This window comes from Eleutherodactylus coqui, chromosome 1, assembly GCF_035609145.1.
Source record: "Eleutherodactylus coqui strain aEleCoq1 chromosome 1, aEleCoq1.hap1, whole genome shotgun sequence".
Taxonomy (NCBI): domain Eukaryota; kingdom Metazoa; phylum Chordata; class Amphibia; order Anura; family Eleutherodactylidae; genus Eleutherodactylus; species Eleutherodactylus coqui.
Window position 1 is genome coordinate 49,808,993 of NC_089837.1, and position 23,207 is coordinate 49,832,199.

At 47.0% G+C, this 23,207-nt stretch overlaps 1 protein-coding gene across 2 annotated transcripts in view; it reads left to right on the forward strand.

Moving 5' to 3' along the window:
- LOC136620659 (cytochrome P450 2C14-like) overlaps nt 1-23,207 on the forward strand; it is a 66,439-nt gene that overhangs the window by 29,994 nt on the left and 13,238 nt on the right. The window contains exons 3-5 of one of the 2 annotated variants that reach the window (XM_066595588.1): nt 15,106-15,268; nt 17,036-17,185; nt 17,790-17,950. In XM_066595588.1, coding sequence (XP_066451685.1) covers nt 15,106-15,268; nt 17,036-17,185; nt 17,790-17,950 — 474 coding nt within the window. Of the gene's footprint in view, nt 1-462; nt 1,286-15,105; nt 15,269-17,035; nt 17,186-17,789; nt 17,951-23,207 lie in introns of those variants that run through there. The other variant, XM_066595579.1, reaches the window with a different exon arrangement.

Genomic DNA, 23,207 nt, shown 5'->3' on the forward strand with positions numbered 1-23,207 from the left:
ATATGGAGAGTAGACTATTAAACTCACTGACGAAAAAATGAAAATCCAGTATTTGTCCAGGGTGAAGGCTCACACTCCACCTAGATGGTGTCATTCATGTGGTCCTTACCTATTGCAAAAGCCACGGTTGGTTCTGGCTTGTGGCTCCTGCAGTGCATACAGGTCCTGTGTTTGTTTGTTTTTTATCTTGTACATGTGGGCTCCAGGAGCCATAAGTCAGATTGGCAGGGATCATGTAGGTGAAATCCTGAGGGTGTAGTGGGACTACTACCAGTTTTTGTCAAAAACTGGTAGTACCATTTTAATGAAGCTATTTGACTTTCCACATAGAAGTGAAGTAACAAGTGTCAATCATAACAGATCAAAGGCCCAAAACGTTATATAAAATATGTATAAAATCGTAATTCCATTGAGTCGTCATCTCAATATTCATCTTCTCTCAATATTTTCTCTTCCTTGTAGGTAAGCGGAGCTGTGCGGGGGAAACTTTGGCTAAAATGGAACTATTCCTCTTCTTCACAACACTTTTACAAAATTTTACTTTCCAGCCCACACCAGGAGCCAAACTAGACCTCTCTCCTGCCCTTGGGGCTACAAACTCCCCCAAGCCCTTTGAGATCTGTGCCACATCTCGCAGATAGACTATGTTTTCAGTTTGTGGCAAAGTATGCCAGCTCCACACATTTATGAAAGCTGTCTAAACAAACTGTCTTTGTTGCCCATAGCAACCAATCACATAACAGCTTTAATTTCTTATACTGCTAAGATAAAATGAAATCTGTGCTGTGATTGGTTGCTATGGACAACAGGTAAATTTTGTTGTAGACAGCTTTCATAAGAGTGTGGTCCCGGCCTACTTTTCTGTGGCCAACAATGTTTGGCATCATAATTGTTTATTGAGATTCCCCACGAATAGAAATTGAATCTATTCACCTTATCTGTCATTTCAACCCAAAAATGGAACTCTGACTGCAGATATATGGAGAAATTATTGAGCACAGAATTTTGGACCCATCTAGTGTAAGATTTATGACCGTCTAACCACTACAGCTTTTTATGTGGTTGCCATATAGAAAGTCTCTAGCAACAAGTCTGCCTCAAATTTCTGAGGTCGTTGGCTCAAGGCTCTAAGTTGTTGGCACAGTAGTGACAAAAGGCTCTCACATCAATTTCTTTAAAACAAAATCATTCCAAGTGGAGAACGTCGCCCAATATGACCCTTAAACATCGATAAAAGAATTGTATATCTTGTATATTTTTATAATAATAAAAGTTCTCAAAACTACCAACTTCTATCTTAAGAGTATTACTGGACCTACATGCGTTAGGCTTCCTTCACATCTGCGCTGGAATCTGTTTGGAGGTTCAGTCGCAGATTCGGCACAAAATACCGAAAAAAAATAGCGCCTCATGCAATGTTTTTTCTTCTGGTAAAATGTCAGGCAGCTGAGTGAAAACTGAACAGACCCAACTATAGCCAATGGGGTCTGTCCGGGGCTGTTCGGTTCCTTCGGCAGATAGATTCTTTTGACAAGGGAATTCCTCTTTCTTGCTACACAAACGGAGCAGGAAAACGGAATCCCGTGATGTGAAAGCAGCCTTACTATTTTCTTTTAAATACAAAACCTAGAAAAATGTGTAATGAAGCAGGAGGTGGTGTTACGTTATGGCGGTGACAGATGGAGGCGAAAGTAGCGCTTCTTATAAAAAGTGACTCTATTAAACAAAAGCAATGGTTAGATAATTACGCTCCATGGGACGACACCAGTACTTGAACGTTGCGTAAAACATTACACAGAAGCTTCCTGAAACCTCAGGGCAGGGGGCGGGGCTTAGCCTTTCAACACTGCCCTATACAATGGGACTGTTTTTCATAGCGGTGGTGATCTAGTCTTATCACTTCTACATCACTCGAAGGCAGAGCCTCCAACACAACAGCGCTTTCCAGTGCTTCCTGCACCTTTTAACACTGGCAGTGAAGTGGGGACCTTCACCAACTCTTTAAGCAACTTTTTCTACTTCCCCCTCCTTCCCTCCTCTTGAGTATTGAGTCTCAGGCCAGAGGCAGCAGATCCTTGTGGCAGTGGCGAAGCCGCTGTAATGAGCAGCTGGGCCATTCTTAGTAGTTAGGGGCAGCGCTGGGCAAAACACTTTATTGTATGATAACCTTTTTACGTCTATAGAACCAATTTATTCCATAGCACTATGGAAGTAGGATAGGCCATGAAATTTTGATAGATGTGGGTCCCACCTCTGGGACCTGTGTTTTTTGTTACTGCAGAAATGACTCCCTCACCTCCCCCTGTTGTGCATGGCAATTTGAATAGCCATACGGAAATGGTCAATCAGGGTTGTCTTATTCTGTCTCCTTAATCCCCATGGAAGTTAATGAGAGTTATGGAGATGAGGCAGCGCAGCATGCTTAGCTGTTTGCATACTTCTGACTGTCAGTGCTATGATTGGCCAAGATGGGGATACCCCTTTAAGAAGGTAACAGTTTCTTACACAGTTACAGTAAGGATAGCTGCACATAGGGTGGAAATGCTATAGATTTTCCTCTCCATGTTGTGCTGTTCCTCTATTACTTTTCCTAGAAATCAATGATTAAATTGACTGCTGAGTGTCTGACACTGTCACTGTAATAGTAGAGCCACATTCAGACGGCCGTGTGCAAGTTGAGCTTGAGATTCGCCGTCCATATGCTGTCCGATGTGCAGGATAGTACACATTTGCATGTCCTGCTGGATGCATTCACACAGGCGTATGTATATTTCAGTGCATAAATCCACAGCATATAAATGCAAATTACCGCCTATTTGCTGCATATATTGTTCGCTCTGCGCATATTTTGCAGACGTAACCTGAAAGCACTCTTCTGGATCGCTAGGAGGTGTATATGCCTCTAGGATTGTGGAAAAATCGACCACCCCCGAAAATAAGACCTACCCCTAAAATAAGACACACCTTGAAATATAAGCCCTACTCAAAAAAAAAAACTAGGGGGACAGAGGGGCGGAGTAATAAATTCTTGGGGGGCATGAGCTGACTGCAGGCCGAAATGGCAGCTTCACACTGAGCTCCTCTCGGTTATAGCCTTCAAAGCAACAAAAAGCAAGTGTCCCTGTGGTGAAGAAGAGGTCCCTTCAAGGAGAACCCTTCTTGCAGAGAGCATTGCCTAAAAGAAGACCCTCCTGAGCCCAGCCACAGCAGGTATCAGACTTCTTTGCAAAGGACCGAGAGCTCCCTTTTTCTGCAGGCTCAGTAATGAGCAAAAACGCAGCGCCTGATTCTTCTTACACCTTGATGGAGCTGCAGGCGCCGCTGACAGCATGGAGCCATGGCAAGGCACAGACCAGAGAAGTCTCGGTATTATTGCATCTTGACGCCACCGGAACTGATGGGTGGAGAGAAGGCTTAGGCTGCTTGACAGCCAGGTCGCGCCCCCAGTAGATGATTGGCTGCAGTCCGGTGGCATCAAGATACTACAGTAACCAGAGCGTGACTTCTCCCTGCTTCCCCCCTACCATCTGCAGTGCGTGACATTGTGGTCTCCCCCGGCAGGTGATCGCAGTCACCCTCCCCTTTCCCCCCTCTGGCTGTAAGGGAATATTGAATGCCTGCAGTCGCATGGAGGTGGAAACAGCGGTGCGTGCAGAGGCAGATTTATCCCTGCTTTCCCCCGTAGCATCCCCCTGTAGTGAGGTAGTCCTTGTGCAGCGGGCGGCACCTTACAGAATCCCCGTAGAAAAATAAAAGTGTGGTTGCCGGTGGAGGGGGCCACTATCTTACATGTTCGGCGTCCGCTACTCAATGCAACCTAATCATGTACACTCAGAATGTCCGCAATCATCTACTAGGGGCGTGACCTGGCTGTCAAACAGCCTAAGACTTCTCTTCACCCATCAGTTCTGGTGGCATCAAGATACAATAATACCAGAAGTCTCTACAGGAGATGGTGAGTCATTCCAGCAAAGCAGCACATCACAGCCCCTGCTGCCCTTAACAAATGGTGCCAGACCACATGCAGCAGCTCCCTGCTTCACCCTCTCCCTCTGCAGGGCCTGAAAAGTGGAGACCCAGGCTCTCTCCCCAGCCTCTATCATAAGACTGCTTGAATCCCACACATAACTTCTCCAACGCAGAGGGGAATCTTATCCTAGATGTTCCTACCTCAGACCAGCCTGCTTCAGAGGAGTTCGTAAAACACATGATTCTGGCACTGAGGGGTCATTAAAGGATGACATCAGCAGCATGTCTACGGCATTCTACTCCTCCGTACAGGACTTAGGTGAACGCACTGATCACATAGAGACCAAGATTAAGGGGTGTGAGATTAGTGGAGCTCCAATGTAAAGGTGAAGAAAGAGAAAATAAACAAAGGAGTACTGGAAAAAATAGGATGGGACTCACCCCAGACGTAACCGGACCCTACAGGAAGGTCTCAGTTCGTCTAATGGTCCTGGATAGCGAATAATATCATGTGTTGATCCAAATCACTGGTCTGGATGACATCCCAGGGAGGGAGAGCGTCACCGGGTGGCTCTAGGTATAAATACCAGAGAAGACAAGAAACAATAGGGTGCAAAGAAAAAAAAGCCCTGATGCTCCAGTAGTTTGGTATGTAGATAGAACAGAAAGGAGCTTACTTCGTAGGGGTGCTAGTGGAAATGACACCCCTAAAATTTTGGTTAGCGTGTAGTAATGCAGAGGATAGGGTCGTAGTGGTAGGATTCCAAGGTAGCAGAGGGGAATCTTATTCTAGATGTTCCTACCTCAGACCAGCCTGCTTCAGAGGAGTTCGTAAAACACATGATTCTGGCACTGAGGGGTCATTAAAGGATGACATCAGCAGCATGTCTACAGCATTCTACTCCTCCATACAGGACTTAGGTGAATGCACTGATCACATAGAGACCAAGATGGAAGAACTAACTACGTCTCACAACAGTTTGATAGATGCGCATTACGCTTTAAAAGAAGTTAATTATATTAAAAACAAGATGACGGGGGCATGGCCTGGCATCTGCAGGAGAAAGACGCGTGGCAGATCGGCTCCTGAGGAGGCCCACAGATATTTGCCTCTTCAGCACTCTAAAGGGCTCCCTATCTACCTCCACGCCTGCCCTGCGCACTCTGCGAGGACAGGTACATGCAGGGTGTCTACCGGTGTCCCGAGGCAGCGCTGGAGCACAGCGGCCTACTCACCACCTGTGGCTGCGGGTTCTCCTCGGACGCTGGTCCCGGCAGGGCTCCACTTCCGGTCCGCGGGCTCCCGGTCACCGAGAGAAAACTGCCGGCGCTCCCATCTGCCGCTGTGAGGAGAGGACCGTCGGCGCTGTCATCCACAGCTGGGGAGAGAGGTCTGCTGGCGCTTCCATCTGCCGCTGAGAGGAGAAGACTGTCAGCGCTGTCATCTGCAGCTGGGGAGAGAGAACCGTCGGCACTTTCATCTGCAGCTGGGGAGAGAGTTCTGCCGGTGCTTCCATCTGCCGCTGAGAGGAGAGGATCGTCGACGCTGTCATCCACAGCTGGGAAGAGAGGTCTGCCAGCGCTCCCATCTGCCGCTTAGAGGAGAGGATCATCGGCGCTGTCATCTGGAGCTGGGAGAGAGGTCTGCCAGCGCTCCCATCTGCTGCTGAGAGGAGAGGACTGTCAGCGCTGTCATCCGAAGCTGGGGAGAGAGGACTGTTGGCACTCCCATCTGCCACTGAGAGGAGAGGACTGTCAGCGCTGTCATCTGAAGCTGGGGAGAGAGGACTGTTGGCACTCCCATCTGCCACTGAGAGGAGAGGATCGTCGGCGCTGTCATCTGGAGCTGGGAGAGAGGTCTGCCAGCGCTCCCATCTGCTGCTGAGAGGAGAGGACTGTCAGCGCTGTCATCTGCAGCTGGGGAGAGAGGACTGTTGGCGCTCCTATCTTCCACTCAGAGGGGAGGACCGCTGGTGAGACAGAGAATCCTGTCAGGGACCCTGGCACCCGCTGTGTGAATCCCTGAGTTTCAGCAGAGGGTTCTGACACTATACAGAAACCATATTAGCCATCTTTGATGGCGTTGAGAGACAGCAGAGCTCCCTGCTTGTAAATTGCAGCCTACCCATAAGGTCCAGCCTGTGGATTTGCAGGCCCCACAAATTAACCCTCTCCGGACTGAGCTTGGAGAACATCACCTGTGTCCGGTGAGGGAGACCCACCAGCCTGCACAGATGAGTCCTCACAGTCTCCAGCCCAAGGCTTCCCTACTGTGGTCACACAACACACCCCTGCAGCGGCACATGTACGAGAGAGAGTCGGCACCCCACAATCATTTGCTAGACTCTGAAAGAGCTTGAAATTAATATCCAGCGCTACTCTAAACTTCTCCCAGCCTATGCAGAAGCAGCAGCATTTTCAACTCTGCTACATGCAACTTTCACATTAAGGACATCTAACTAATTCACTCTAGCACCACCTATTAACCCAGAGTGAAAATTGCTCTTACTCATTACATGTTGACTTTTCACAGAGCATCTCGGCAAATTTATCTTAACTTGTCATAAAGAAGTATGTTTTGTTCTTACAAACAGCCCAAGACCAAAACTAACCATACTAAAGTGAACAACTTACAACTTATCCTATATGACAAGCTGCTCCCCCATGATCCTTCAGCATCGCAAGATAATAACATACTAATGTGAACATATAAGCCCTACATTATTCCCAGCGTAATGACATTTGAAAGCAGTCACAATGGGGAAGAATATCAAAATTGCCAACCGAAACAAACAAAAATACTAAAACCCTCAACAAATACCTGGAAAATGAAAAAGTCCCCAAAAAAACCTTGCCAGAGATTTCAAAACCGATGAGATCAAAAAACACAGTAGAGGAAGGCAAAGCCTTATCCCTAACTGCTCAGCCCCTAATCTTGGATTCAGATAACGATCTTGAAGAAGTTGCGCAGGCTCAGGTCTCAGAATTAAGAGATTACATCAAAGCCTTGCCAACTAAGGATTGCATCAGAGACTTATTTAAAGAATTTACCCAGACAATCAAAGAAGAGATATCCGAGATGAGGAAGGATGTAAAGCAAATATACACAAGAGTACAATCTCTGGAGGACACTTATATTCTGGTGGTCAGCCAGTCCGAGAGAGTAACAGAGATCCTCATTGATAAATATAAGGAAGCCTATTTCCAAAAGCTACAAATTGATGACCTTGAAAACCGTTCAAGGAGAAACAACATCCGAATCAGAATCCCTGAATCTGTCTTAGATAAAGAGATACCAGCGACTCTAGCTGCCATTTTCAATGAACTCTAGGGTAAACCAGACGACCATGATCTAGGCCTTGAAAGAGCATATCGAGTCTTTAGACCCACAGCAACCAATGCAGACAAACCGAGAGATACATTATGTTGCCTGCAAAGCTTCAAAGTTAAGGAGGAGATTCTATACAAAGCCTGACTGGCTAAAAAAGATAGAATATATCGATAAAGAGATCCTAATCTTCCAAGCCCTATTCAAACTAACTCTGGATTTAAGAAGGCAACTCCAGCCATTGACTACAGCTCTGAGGGAAAAGGCCATAACCTAAAAATGGTTGTTCCCCTTTGGCTTGGCTATATTTGGGCACAACAGAATCTGGACTATTAGAACACCCCTAAATCTTCCTCTGGTCATACCAAAATTAGACCTTGGTCATATCCAAATTGCAGATTGGACCTCAGCTAAAGACGTTCTAAATATACCTCCTCTTCCCAGGTGTGAGACCTGGTTGTCGGTAGCACCATGTAAAGCTAAGAAGTCTCGAACTCACGACTTAGACTCTTATAAATCGCCTGCAAGAGGGTGCCCTAATGACAACAATGATAACGCTTGAATGTTAATTCATACATTATAACTAGAGATGAGCGAACGTACTCGTCCGAGCTTGATATTCGTGCGAATATTAGGGTGTTCGGGATGCTCGTTACTCGTAACGAGTACCACGCGGTGTTCCGGTTACTTTCAGTTTCCTCTCTGAGACGTTAGCGCGCTTTTCTGGCCAATTGAAAGACAGGGAAGGCATTACAACTTCCCCCTGTGACGTTCAAGCCCTATACCACCCCCCTGCTGTGAGTGGCTGGGGAGATCTGATGTCACCCGAGTATAAAAATCGGCCCCTCCCGCGGCTCGTCACACATGCCTTGTGACTTAGCTGAGGGAAAGTGCTGCTGCTGGTGCTGCTGTAGGGAGAGCGTTAGGAGTTAGTGTAGGCTTCAAGAACCCCAACGGCCCTTCTTAGGGCCACATCTACTAGTGTGCAGTACTGTGTTAGCACAGTATTTATTTATTTTTTTTCCAAAATTGGATCTGCAGAGCATTGCGCCCTGCAATAGGGACAGAAGTGGGGGTTAGGCAGGGAGAGTGTTAGGAGTTAGTGTAGGCTTCAAGAACCCCAACGGTCCTTTCTAGGGCCACATCTATCCGTGTGCAGTACTGTCCAGGCTGCTGTTAGCAGTGTTGCATATTTTTTTTTTTTTCTCAAAACCGGCTGTGCAGAGCATTGCACCCGGCATTAATACTACAGGGATAGAATTGTGTAGGCAGGGCCAGAAGACATACATTATTCATTGAATACACGCAGTGTGGGTGTTCCTTGTAAAAAGCAGGGAAAAAATTCTATTTGGCCTGCTTCTTACAGTACTCAGGGCTCTGTGTACGTGTGTGCTGTGCGCTGAACGTTCAGAAAAAATCAGACGCAGTCAGCTACGTTTTACCGCAGGCGTGCGGCAATTTTTTTCCTGCATGGGAAATCCCTGATCTGCTGTAGGTAGCGAATTACTTTGCATCACTGCAGTTCTGGGACAAATTGGCAGGGCCACAACACAGTTATTAAACTTAGTATTCATTGAATACACGCAGTGTGGGTGTTCCTTGTAAAAAGCAGGGAAAAAATTCTATTTGGCCTGCAGGCTTGCGCCAATTTATTTCCTGGCTGTGAAATCACTGGTAATACAGCATGCTGAGGGGTAGGGGGAGGGCTAGAGGACGTGGACGCGGCCGAGGACGCGTAGGCCCAAGTGAGGGTGTGGGCACAGGCCGAGCTCCTGATCCAGGTGTGTCGCAGCCGACTGCTGCGCGATTAGGAGAGAGGCACGTTTCTGGCGTCCCCACATTCATCGCACAATTAATGGGTCCACGCGGGAGACCTTTATTAGAAAATGAGCAGTGTGAGCAGGTCCTGTCCTGGATGGCAGAAAGTGCTTCCAGCAAGCTATCATCCACCCAGAGTTCTGCGCCGTCCAGTGCTGCAAATCCGAATCCTCTGTCTGCTGCTCCTCCTTCCTCCCAGCCTCCTCACTCCACTACAATGACACATGCTCAGGAGCGGGAAGACTCTCAGGAACTGTTCTCGGGCCCCTGCTCAGATTGGGCAGCAGTGGTTCCTCTCCCACCAGAGGAGTTTATCGTCACTGATGCCCAACCATTGGAAAGTTCCCGGGGTCCGGGGGATGAGGCTGGGGACTTCTGCCAACTGTCTCAAGACCTTTCAGTGGGTGAGGAGGACGATGACGATGAGACACAGTTGTCTTGCAGTGAGGTAGTAGTAAGGGCAGTAAGTGCGAGGGAGGAGCGCACAGAGGATTCGGAGGAAGAGCAGCTGGACGATGAGGTGACTGACCACACCTGGTGTGCAACGCCTACTCAGGACAGGTCTTCAGAGGGGGAAGCAGCAGCAGGGCAGGTTGCAAGAGGCAGTGCGGTGTCCAGGGGTACAGGCAGGGCCAGACTGAATAATCCACCAACTGTTTCCCAAAGCGCCCCCTCGCGCCATGCCACCCTGCAGAGGCCGAGGTGCTCTAAGGTCTGGCAGTTTTTCACAGAGACGCCTGACGACCGACGAACAGTGGTGTGCAACCTTTGTCGCGCCAAGATCAGCCGGGGAGCCACCACCAACAGCCTCACCACCACCAGCATGCGCAGACATATGATGGCCAAGCACCCCACAAGGTGGGACGAAGGCCGTTCACCGCCTCCGGTTTGCACCGCTGCCTCTCCCCCTGTGCCCCAACCTGCCACTGAGATCCAACCTCCCTCTCAGGACACAGGCACAACCGTCTCATGGCCTGCACCCACACCCTCACCTTCGCTGTCCTCGGCCCCATCCAGCAATGTCTCGCACCGCACAGTCCAGCCGTTGCTAGCGCAAGTGTTGGAGCGCAAGCGCAAGTACGCCACCACGCACCCGCACGCTCAATCGTTAACCGTCCACATAGTCAAATTTATCAGCCTTGAGATGCTGCCGTATAGGGTTGTGGAAACGGAGTCCTTCAAAGCTATGATGGCGGCGGCGGCCCCGCGCTACTCAGTTCCCAGTCGCCACTACTTTTCCCGATGTGCCGTCCCAGCCCTGCATGACCACGTCTCCCGCAACATTGTACGCGCCCTCACCAATGCGGTTAGTGGCAAGGTCCACTTAACTACGGACACGTGGACAAGCACAGGCGGGCAGGGCCACTACATCTCCCTGACGGCACATTGGGTGAATTTAGTGGAGGCTGGGACAGAGTCAGAGCCTGGGACCGCTCACGTCCTACCCACCCCCAGAATTGCGGGCCACAGCTCGGTGGTGGTATCTGCGGCGGTATATGCTTCTTCCACTAAAGCACCCTCCTCCTCCTCCTCAACCTCTGTCTCGCAATCTAGATGTGTCAGCAGCAGCAGGACGTCGCCAGCAGTCGGTGTCGCGCGGCGTGGCAGCACAGCGGTGGGCAAGCGTCAGCAGGCCGTGCTGAAACTACTCAGCTTAGGAGATAGGAGGCACACGGCCCACGAATTGCTGCAGGGTCTGACAGAGCAGACGGACCGTTGGCTTGCGCCGCTGAGCCTCCAACCGGGCATGGTCGTGTGTGACAACGGCCGTAACCTGGTGGCGGCTCTGCAGCTCGGCAGCCTCACGCACGTGCCATGCCTGGCCCACGTCTTTAATTTGGTGGTTCAGCGCTTTCTGAAAAGCTACCCACGCTTGTCAGACCTGCTCGTAAAGGCGCGCCGGCTCTGCGCACATTTCCGCAAGTCCCACACGGACGCTGCCACCCTGCAACATCGGTTTAATCTGCCAGTGCACCGACTGCTGTGCGACGTACCCACACGGTGGAACTCTACGCTCCACATGTTGGCTAGGCTCTATGAGCAGCGTAGAGCTATAGTGGAATACCAACTCCAACATGGGCGGCGCAGTGGGAGTCAGCCTCCTCAATTCTTTTCAGAAGAGTGGGCCTGGTTGGCAGACATCTGCCAGGTCCTTCGAAACTTTGATTAGTCTACCCAGGTGGTGAGCGGCGATGCTGCAATCATTAGCGTCACCATTCCTCTGCTATGCATCTTGAGAACTTCCCTGCAAACCATAAAGGCAGCCGCTTTGCGCTAGGAAACAGAGCCGGGGGAAGACAGTATGTCGCTGGATAGTCAGAGCACCCTCCTGTCTATATCTCAGCGCGTTCAGGAGGAGGAGGAGGATGAGGAGGATGAGGAGGAGGGGGAAGAGACAGCTTGGCCCACTGCTGACGGTACCCATGCTGCTTGCCTGTCATCATTTCAGCGTGTATGGCCTGAGGAGGAGGAGGAGGAGGAGGAGGATCCTGAAAGTGATCTTCCTAGTGCGGACAGCCATGTGTTGCGTACAGGTACCCTGGCACACATGGCTGACTTCATGTTAGGATGCCTTTCTCGTGACCCTCGCATTCAACGCATTCTGGCCACTACGGATTACTGGGTATACACACTGCTCGACCCACGCTATAAGGAGAACCTTCCCAGTCTCATTCCCGAAGAGGAAAGGGGTTCGAGAGTGTTCCTATACCACAGGACCCTGGCGGACAAGCTGATGGTAAAATTCCCATCCGACAGCGCTAGTGGCAGAAGGCGCAGTTCCGAGGGCCAGGTAGCAGGGGAGGTGCGTAGATCGAGCAGCATGTACAGCCCAGACAGTGCAACAGTCTTTAAGGGCCTGGCCAGCTTTATGGCTCCCCAGCAAGACTGTGTCACCGCTCCCCAGTCAAGGCTGAGTCGGCGGGAGCACTGTAAAAGGATGGTGAGGGAGTACGTAGCCGATCGCACGACCATCCTCGGTGACGCCTCTGCCCCCTACAACTACTGGGTGTCGAAGCTGGACACGTGGCCTGAACTAGCGCTGTATGCCCTGGAGGTGCTTGCTTGTCCTGCGGCTAGCGTCTTGTCGGAGAGGGTGTTTAGTGCGGCTGGGGGAATCATCACAGATAAGCGTACCCACCTGTCAACCGACAGTGCCGACAGGCTAACACTCATCAAGATGAACAAAGCCTGGATTTCCCCAGACTTCTCTTCTCCACCAGCGGACAGCAGCGATACGTAAGCAATACGTAGGCTGCACCCGCGGATGGAAGCTACGTTCTCTCTCACCATCCAAAACGGGGACATTTCTGCTTCATCAATCTGTGTAATATTCCTCCTCCTCCTCCTGCTCCTCCTCCTGCTCCTCCTCCTGAAACCTCAGGTAATCACGCTGAACGGGCAATTTTTCTTAGGGCCACAAGGCTCACTCATCTAATTTTTCGAAACAATTTTTATATGTTTCAATGCTCTTAAAAGCGTTGAAACTTTAACTTGAACCAATTTTTCGTTAAACTGGGCTGCCTCCAGGCCTAGTTACCACTTAAGCCACATTAACCAAAGCGATTAATGGGTTTCACCTGCCATCTTGGTTGGGCATGGCCAATTTTTACTGAGGTACATTAGTACTGTTGGTACACCAATTTTTTGGGGCCCTCACCTACAGTGTAATCATAGCAATTTGTATGTTCTTCACCTGCACTCATGGTACAGAAGTGTGTGTGGGGTTGGCCTACACTTTAGCTACATAAATGTAACTTGGGCCTTGGCTATACTGCAGCTACTGAAATGGAACTAAGACTGCGCTCCCACTATACTGCTGCTTCGGAATTGTTACTGGGGCCTGTCTTGAGTGCTACTATTGCTGACATGGAACGAAGACTGCGCTCCCGCTATAATGCTGCTAGTGATATGTTAGTGGGGCCTGTCTTGAGTGTTACTATTGCTGACATGGAACGAAGACTGCGCTCCCGCTATAATGCTGCTAGTGATATGTTAGTGGGGCCTGTCTTGAGTGCTACTATTGCTGACATGGAACGAAGACTGCGCTCCCGCTATAATGCTGCTAGTGATATGTTAGTGGGGCCTGTCTTGAGTGCTACTATTGCTGACATGGAACGAAGACTGCGCTCCCGCTATAATGCTGCTAGTGATATGTTAGTGGGGCCTGTCTTGAGTGCTACTATTGCTGACATGGAACGAAGACTGCGCTCCCGCTATAATGCTGCTAGTGATATGTTAGTGGGGCCTGTCTTGAGTGCTACTATTGCTGACATGGAACGAAGACTGCGCTCCCGCTATAATGCTGCTAGTGATATGTTAGTGGGGCCTGTCTTGAGTGCTACTATTGCTGACATGGAACGAAGACTGCGCTCCCGCTATAATGCTGCTAGTGATATGTTAGTGGGGCCTGTCCTAATGCTACGGCTGAAATGTTACGAATTCTGGGCTCTGCCTATACCGCTGCTAATGGTATGTCTCTGGGGTGTGGAAACAGAGGCTTCCCAAAGACATGATGGCGGCGAGGCCATTTCCCACCAACGCGGTTACTGTAAAGGTGCATATAACCACGGACACGTGTAGAGGACACATAGTGCCTCAAAAACATCCCCCTCCTCCTCCAACAGGGAAAACAAACATTCTTGGCAAATGCCTTTGCATTGGTTCGTCTGGTGGCAGTCCAAGAATTTCACCTTTACCGACACTACAAGAGAGCCCCCACACCATCCCCCCGCCACGGCCCACTTAATCCTGGCCACATTCCGAAAACCAACAAAATAAAACCGCGCTACTAGGTCCGCAGTCACCACCACATTACCACCAACGCGGTTACTGTTAAGGTACATATTACCAGTCTGACTGGGGCATGCAGAGACACCTTGACAGAATGAATAGTGTGTGGCACATGGGTTCCCCATTGCTATGCCCACGTGTGCAGCTCCTGATGGCGGTGGCACAGGATTCTATTTCTCATTGCTTCTGTACAGCATTGTGGGCTATCGCCCCGCCACTTTTAAAGAGGGTCGCTGCCTAGCCGTGCCAACCTCTGCAGTGTGTGCCTGCGGTTCCTCCTCATGGCAGACGCACTTCTAAATAGACATGAGGGTGGTGAGGCATTAGGGCAGCTGAAGGCTGCGCAGGGACACTTTGGTGTGCGCTGTGGGGGGAGGGGGGGGGGCGGTTGGGCAGCATGTAACCCAGGAGAAGTGGCAGTGGAGTGTCATGCAGGCAGTGATTGTGCTTTGTTGGAGGTAGTGTGGTGCTTAGCTAAGGTATGCCATGCTAATGAGGGCTTTTAGAAGTAAAAGTTTTTTTTGGGGGGGGCACTCTTGCCGCTATTGTGGCTTAATAGTGGGACCTGGGAACTTGAGATGCAGCCCAACATGTAGCCCCTCGTCTGCCCTATCCGTTGCTGTGTCGTTCCCATCACTTTCTTGAATTGCCCAGATTTTCACACAAGGAAACCTTAGCGAGCATCGGCGAAATACAAAAATGCTCGGGTCGCCCATTGACTTCAATGGGGTTCGTTACTCGAAACGAACCCTTGAGCATCGCGAAAAGTTCGTCCCGAGTAACGAGCACCCGAGCATTTTGGTGCTCGCTCATCTCTACTTGCCATATACAGTTACTCCTGGTGGCATGTTGGCTCTTTGTTACAAGTGATGATCACTGCTGGTTTGCTTCTGGTGCCCCCTGATGAATCCAGGACACGTATGAATGAAATGCATAGGAAGGAGGTGTCTATGGTTTAACTAGGGTTAATCCTAAGGTTTCCTCTTTCCCCACGAGTGATTAGGAAGAACTGAATCCCAACCTGTTAGAAGAAAACTAGTAATTCCATTCTAATATATTTTGTAATTCTGCCTATAAGATTAGGGAATAATGTGAACACTGTTCTTCTGTAAGAGAAAGAGTTATGTGGCTTATATTTTGTGTCCGTCTTTCTCTCCTCAAGTTAAGTATACAGTAAATAACATATCTTGTGTTCACAGCTGTCTAAGACGTACGGCCCGGTCTTCAGTGTCCAGATAGGCATGACAAAAACAGTCGTTCTATGTGGTTATGAAACTATTAAGGATGCGCTCATCAACCATGCTGATGCCTTCTCTGACAGACCCACTATACCTGTGTTTGCAAAGGTTTTAAGGAACTATGGTAACATTTTTCTTTATACTAACTTTGCCCCTCCAACTCCAAAATAAAAGTAATGTTAGTTACAGTAATAAATTGTTTTCCCATTTTATGTTGAGAATCCTCCCCTTCAAGTGAATTTTATACACTTTCCCATCATCACTCAATAATCCATAACCCAATGATTCTCCATTAAAGTGGATTTCAGGTTTTAAACTATCTATGGCCTATCTACAGGACATGTCAGTTATACCAGATCTCTGGAGCAGTACACTAGTGCATTGAGCTGATTTGTGCAGAAAGCAGACAGCTCTGTTCCTTCTGCAGTGGTCAGGCTTGGTATTACAAAGCTCCCATTAAATTGAATTAGCACTTTGCCTGTAATAGCAAGCCTGGCCAGTGCAGTGGGGGATGGAGCTATCTGCTTTCTGCAGACTTCAGCTAAGGGCACAAGCGCTCTGACCTGACGAACAGATCATCAACAGGGGTCCAGAGTGGCAAATCCCCACCATTCTACCATTGGTGGCCTATAAGCCATCTGGACAACCTCTCTAAATGATTTTTACTGCACTGCTTTCTATTTAAAGCATTCTAAGCATTTTTTGTTATTTTAAGTGGCCAGATATCCCTTTAAGGCCGCTTGCAGACGTGCAGAAATTCCGTGGTGGGATTTCCCACGGAATTTCCGCCCTTGGAAGTTGCCATAGGATTGCGTTAGCAAACGCAATCCTAGGCAGATGGCCGCGGTTTGTCTGCGCTAAACCTCGCGCGGCAAACAAACCGCGGCATGTTCTAACCCTGGCCGCCGGCTCCGCTCTGCGCATGCGCCGGCTGCCTGCCAGCCGGCACATGAAAGAGCCGGAGCTGCGGGGCGCGGGTGACTATGCGCTGCTCTCTGCAGGGGCTCGGGTCAGGTCCCGCGGCGAGAATTCTCGCAGCCGGATCTGACCCGGCCGTCTGCAGGCGGCCTTAAGAGCTGGAATAGAAGAAAATGGTTAATATGCTCTGAGTATAATATGAAAACATAATTAGCAATTTCTGTAATTCTATAGTTACTAAAACGTAACAAAATATAATGGTACAAAAAAAAAAGTTTTTAATGTTTGTAAAACCTGATATGATGGCAGATACATAGCCAGCCTTATTTATGAGAAGAATTGGACAAGGCCATATATAAAGATTCCATAAAGGTTCAAAGTGGTACTAAGCCATAATACAGCACCCATAACAGTGTATAGGCCTCTACTGTAGCTCTACATGCTTCCAACTTATGTACAAAGTTGTGAAAAGTTTCATCATGTACCATTGGATGCAGAGTAGCTTTATATGGATATTCTTCACTAGAAGCATTGCCTCTACTACAGTATATGGTCCCATACATAGACAACATATGGCATCATAAGTAGTGCCTATAACGGAATTGATTTTCTAACCTACAGAAGAAGAACCTTTGGAAAACCCTCTACAGGTTCTTTAGCAAGGTTCTTTCTATGTATTAAGAGTCCATTAACTCCCACCCCTAAAGAACCCTGGTGTTGCACCCAATGTCAGTGTAATACAGGGGAAAGTTGAGCAAGGGACTCCTCTCTATTAAATAGAGTGGATGGACACTATAAAATGTTGCTCTGGACTTGGACAGTCCATTGACAACTGACTGCCTGATAAAAGCTGCTGATCGGGAGGATTCAGTTCATCATTGGGGGACCTGTTCTCGTATACAGACTTGTCCATACTGGATCTCTCTATTCCCATGTGTTATGAATGGATGTAATATGTATTTATTGTATTAAGGTGTAATCTTTTCCAATGGAGACAACTGGAAAGTGATGAGAAGATTTACACTCTCCGCATTACGAGATTATGGAATGGGCAAGAAAATCATAGAAAACAAGATCATTGAGGAGGCTGAGTGTTTAGTACAGAAGCTGAAGTCATATGAAGGTGAGTGAACAAGGTCTATAATCATGTAATGCTGGATAAATTACAATGTTAGTTTTTGCAGAGCTGTTTAATATTCTATTTTTGCTTTGTCACTATGGAGTATTGAGTGCAGAACGATGGGGGAAAGCTTGAGTTTGCTTTTTTTTTTTAATTTGCCCAAGGCTACAACATAACAAAATATAGACAAGTGAAAGAGTCTGAAGATTTTCCAAATGCATTGCATGTCCTAACAGCTCTGGGTATGTGCAGTTAGGATGCATGTAACCGTACATATGTTGGGAAGGTGGTAATATACTCATGCTGATCGTGTTGAGTTTACTAATGATCTGCAGTCCCCTACTACCGTGTTTCCACAAAAGTAAGATCTACCCCTGTAATAAGCCTTAGCTACATTACGTGAAAAAAAGAAGCAATACTCACCTAGCAGGCGCCGCCTGGGTCCCTCCAGCTGCTCTCCCGCGTATAAGACTCCCCCCAAAAATAAGACCGTGCGCCTCTTTTGGGGCAAAAATTTATAAACACAGTATGCACACAGTGCAGCACCGTGTATCCTTCAATCCTCTTGCCCTCTCCTCCTAAAAAGTAATACTTTCCAATTTTTCAGGAAAGTCCTTCAATGATTTCACCAGTCTTAATGCAGCCGTGGCCAATATCATTGTGTCTATACTGGTCAGTCATAGATTTGACTATGAGGACCCGACCATATTTAAACTCATGGGCCAAGTTAATGAGAATCTAAGACTCCTCGGCAGCCCCTGGGTCCAGGTAAGTCAGAATTATATTACTGTACTTGTAGTATTTTATAGGGTTTGCAGTTTTGATTAAAATAAATATGAACAATGAGGAATTAATAAAATTGTCAATTATTTAAGGGAGTTATCCCAAAATGTTTAGCTATCCCATAAGCAGAGGATAGGGGATAAGTATCTGATTGGTAGGGGTGTAACCGCTGGTGTATCCAGTGATCACAGAATGGAGTCCTGTATGAATGGAGCAGTAGAAAATGTACTTAAATGAGACATATACCTGTGTTAAAATTATTAAGGTCATTATTGAAATACAGCAAGCAGAAATGTTGAAAAGTGAGAGGAACTGATATAGAAAGCAGACTGGAAACTTGCATATTGAAAAAGTTCAAAAAGATATTCAATTTTTTTTTCAAATAAAGCTTTTCTCTATAAAGATTACAAGACTGGACTTAAATGGGTTGTCCAGCAGCTTTAACTTTTCTTTATAAAATGGTGAAATACTGTAGAATTAACGAAAAAAAGACTAAAACTAAATGACTATACACACCTTTTTCGCTCCAAGCCCCCGTCCACTTTTGGGGAGTGCAATCGCGTGTCGCCTAAGCATATAACTGCTATGGCCAACTACTGGCCTCGGCGATTCTAAGGACATGGATTGGCTTAAGTTGTCACATGCTTAGATAGCATGTGACTAGCTGCAAAGAACACAAGCAGGGTTCGAGGGGGATGGAAATTGGAGCAACAGGGGGATCAAAAGACATGAGTATAGGGGGCGTGGCCTGGATGCAGGCAGAGTCAGTTGTGGAGTACTGAGCTCCGTTCTTCATCAGCCTTTTTAGCAACTTAAAAGCATCCCCAGCTTGACAAAATACTCAAAAAACCTCCCGGAGGATTCCTAATCAACCCAGGCAAATATGCCTAAAAGAAGAACATCCAAAGCTCCTCTTACCAAGGTCTCCGATTTCTTCTCCTCCCGCGGCGCGGGACAGAAGGGACTGACATGCGGAGATGGCTCCCCTCACTCCACGAACTCCGGAGCGAGCGCTGACAGAGGACAAACCTCATCAGCTATATATCACAGCGGAGCTGCTTCTGCCGACGATCCGGAGGAGCGGGAGAACGAGCTGTCAGATGTTCCCCTGCACTGTCGGGTGAGTGTTAACCCCGCTGACACAGGCACATTCATCACTGCTACATCTAAAATGGTGCCTGAAAGCCCACACGCCATCTCTGTCCCCTCCTCCCCCTCTGCAAGTCCTGAAAAACAGAGACCTTGTCTCTCACCTCATGCAAATTCAGACCAGCAACTATTCCAACAAGAAGAAGACCCTATTAGCAATCTTCCTTCCTCAAGCCTCCCTGCCTCAGAAGATTTTATAAAAAACATGATTTTAGCCCTGCGTGGTTCTCTGGAAAAAGATATGAAATCTCTCTCAAACACTTTTAATCTCTCTATGCAAGACCTAGGAATGCGCACGGATCATATCGAAAACAAAATAAGTGAAGTTACATCCTCCCACAATAAGCTAATAGATGCGCATTATACATTAGAGGACAAAGTGGAGCAAATTAAAAACAAACTGACCGATTTGGAGGACAGAAGCAGACGTAACAACGTCAAATTCAGGGGCATACCAGAAAATGTCGCCCAGGCTGATTTAAAAAATTTTCTCGCGAAACTAATTAAACAACTTCTTCCAAACTCCACAGAACAAGACTGCATACTGGACAGAGCTCACAGGTTAGCAAAACCAAGCTTTCTCCCAGATTCGGTCCCACGCGACGTGATCGCGAGAATTCATTTTTTTCATATAAAAGAAGCTTTAATGTCAGCCTCGAGAGCCTCCAACCCCCTTCCGCCTCCATTTTCCAACATCAAGCTTTTTACTGACCTCTCCCAAGCGACAATACAAGCTAGAAAAGCTTTCTCTCAAATTACCTCAGCTCTGAGAACCTCAAAAATACCCTATAAATGGGGCTTTCCAGTCAAACTAATTATTCACAAAAACAATGCATTTCAAATAATCTCCTCTCCAGAAGATGGCGCCAAAATTCTAACCAAATGGGATATTCCCCTACCAGAAGCTGATCCTCCATCTAAATCTCAGAATCCGCTAAAAGCTCATAATCGCCGCACGCTACCTTCCACTCCTCCGTGAAGGAAATGGTCTACCTCTAAAGACCCTTCTTCAGGTCTGTTTCATATGCTGGACTTCCGAAACTCTTGTCACAGAAAAAAAAGGCTATTGCCTATGTGCCGAACTTTTCCCCCCAATGAACCAGGTTTCAAGACCTGCTATCTTGTTTTGTTTTTCTTGTTCTTATTTACAGGTCGTTAACCATTCTACCGGATTCTGCTCTACAAGAAACTTTCTCCTGACACTTTCCTCAAGAAGACCGGTTTCTGTTTCTATATTCTGTAAGTTTTACTATTTCTGTATCACATGTTACTTCTGCTGCCTTGCCTATTCCACTCACAATGCAAACACCAAACACTTGCAATGTCAGTCAATATCTGCTCACTAAATGTCAAGGGACTTAATTCTCCCTTTAAAAGGGTGATGGTCTGGAAAGACGCTAGGTTAGCAAATATTGATGTGCTATGTCTCCAAGAAACGCATCTTACACAACTTTCACATCCTATATTCACCAATAAATCCTACCCAAATATCTTTTTTGCAAACGCCTCAAAAAAGCATGCAGGCGTCTTAATAGCCTTCCGGGACACCATAAATTTTTCCTTAAAAGAGTCAATCATTGACGCAAAAGGCAGATACCTTATTCTGTCTTGCACTCTCAATGAGATCCCAACAACACTAGTGAACGTTTATGCGCCCAATAAGACACATCTCCTTCTTAAATAAATTAATTAAAAAAGTCAAAAAAGTCCAATCAGGGAAACTGATTCTTTGTGGAGACTTCAATATAACCCCAGACAAGCAATCAGACTCCACAGCACAAACGAGAATGGCCCCAATCCTTCAGCCCTGGCTTCATAAAGAAGGGCTCTATGACTCCTTCAGGTGTTTAAACTCTTTCTCAAGGGAATTCACGTATTATTCCCCGAGACACCAAACATATTCAAGGATTGACCTGATGCTGGTTGATAGATGGACCCTTGCTTCAGTCACAAACTCGTCGATAGGTACCATCACGTGGTCAGACCACGCCCCAATCTACTTAAAGCTTAATATTAATGCCCCATTTAACCCAACCAGAATATGGCGCAATGATATAAACTTGCTCAACTCCCCTACACACCAAAAAACAATTAAAGGTGCCTTAGACGAATACTTTACCACTAATGCTACCCCAGATATAAACAATTTTACATTGTGGTGTGCGCATAAAGCTGTAATTAGGGGGGTTCTAATTAAACTAAAAATTCAAGAAAGGAAAAATAAACAAGCAAAAATTGACCTCCTATTAAACAATATTAGGAAACTGGAAAGAGCACAGCAAGACTCTCCTCAGAATAATCTTCACCAAGAACTAACCACTCTAAGAAGAGAACTAAGAAAAATCCTATTAGATAACTATCACAGAAACACCACCTTCATCAAAGCTAATTATTACTCATATATCGATAAGCCCTCAAAATTAATGGCCAACTTAGCAAAAAAAAGACGCGTTAAAGCTAAGATCCCCTACTTAAATCACACTAAGGACCCCGCCCAAAAAATTACTCACCCCCAACAAATAGCAGATCAATTTAGGGCCTTTTACGCCAATCTCTACAATCTAAACAAAGACACAAACACCCCCCAACCAACTACAACTTCCATAAAATAATTTTTAGATGGGGTATCCCTCCCCTCCTTGGCCTTACAAAATGACCCCTTAAACAAGCCAATATCCATTCCAGAAATTACTAGAGCTATCAAAAGTCTAAAAAACCACAAATCCCCTGGCCCTGATGGCCTATCTAACGAATATTACAAAATATTCGCCTCCTCCCTCTCTCCTCATATGGCATCCATATTTAACGACTCAATCAGCCAGGGAGAAATGCCAGAAGAGATGTTGCAAGCCATAATAATCACCATACCGAAGCCAGGAAAAACTACCACCTCCCCAGCGAATTTCAGGCCCATCTCGCTTCTAAATACTGATACGAAGCTATATTCAAAAATTCTAGCAAACAGACTCTTAGAACTATTACCAACGATCATACATAATGATCAAGTGGGCTTCACGAGAGGCAGGAATGCAACTGATGGTGCACGAAGAGTCCAGAATCTACTGGATCTAACCAGCTCGAGTCGGACGCCTTCTCTCTTCCTTTCCCTGGACGCAGAGAAGGCGTTCGATAGAGTCCATTGGGGGTTTGCCTTCGCCGTCCTACATAGGTTCGGTGTGGGAGATAATTTCCTTCGAGCGGTCCAGGCCCTTTACGTGAAGCCCTCTGCCAGGGTCCTAGTTGATGGAGCCTTGTCTTCAGCGTTTCCAATTACTAACGGGACCCGTCAGGGTTGCCCCCTTTCCCCCTTATTGTTTGTCATGCTAATAGAGCCCTTAGCGGAAATGATTAGAATGTCACCAACAATCAAAGGCATCCCAGTTGGCCTAAGACAATATAAAATTGGCCTCTTTGCCGACGACGTCCTCATTTCATTAACTGACCCCATAAATTCTTTAAGAAGCGTATATAAATGCATTCTTCAATTCAGCCAAGCCTCATTTTACAAACTCAATTTAGACAAATCTCAAATTATGGGTCTCAATATAGACAACACATTAATGCATGACATTCAAAAAGAATTTCCCTTTCAGTGGAAACAAAAAATTCCCTACCTAGGAATTACACTTTGTAATTCTGTATCAGAAACTGTCTCCGCAAATACAGACCCGCTTTTTGCTTCTCTTAAAAAAGAACTTAAAGAGTTGGAAAAAAAAGAACTCACATGGTTCGGTAGAATGGCTCTTTATAAAATGATAATCTTACCAAAGATACTCTACCTTTTCCGCACACTGTCCTTCCCGATCCCCCAAACTATAATCACCAACTTCCAAAAACAACTATTAAACTTCATTTGGAGCAATAAAAAACCCAGACTCGCCGCCTCTATTTTATACCTGCATAGGAAGCAAGGAGGCCTAGGGGTCCCCAACCTACAAGCCTACTATAACGCGACTATCCTGAGCCAGTCAGTCATATGGCTAAAAGATTCACAACTCCCGTCCTGGTACTTCATAGAAAGACATAGAAACCACAATAAATCTCTAAACTCCCTTATAAAAGCCTCAACACTTAGTATCCTATATCCAGAGAT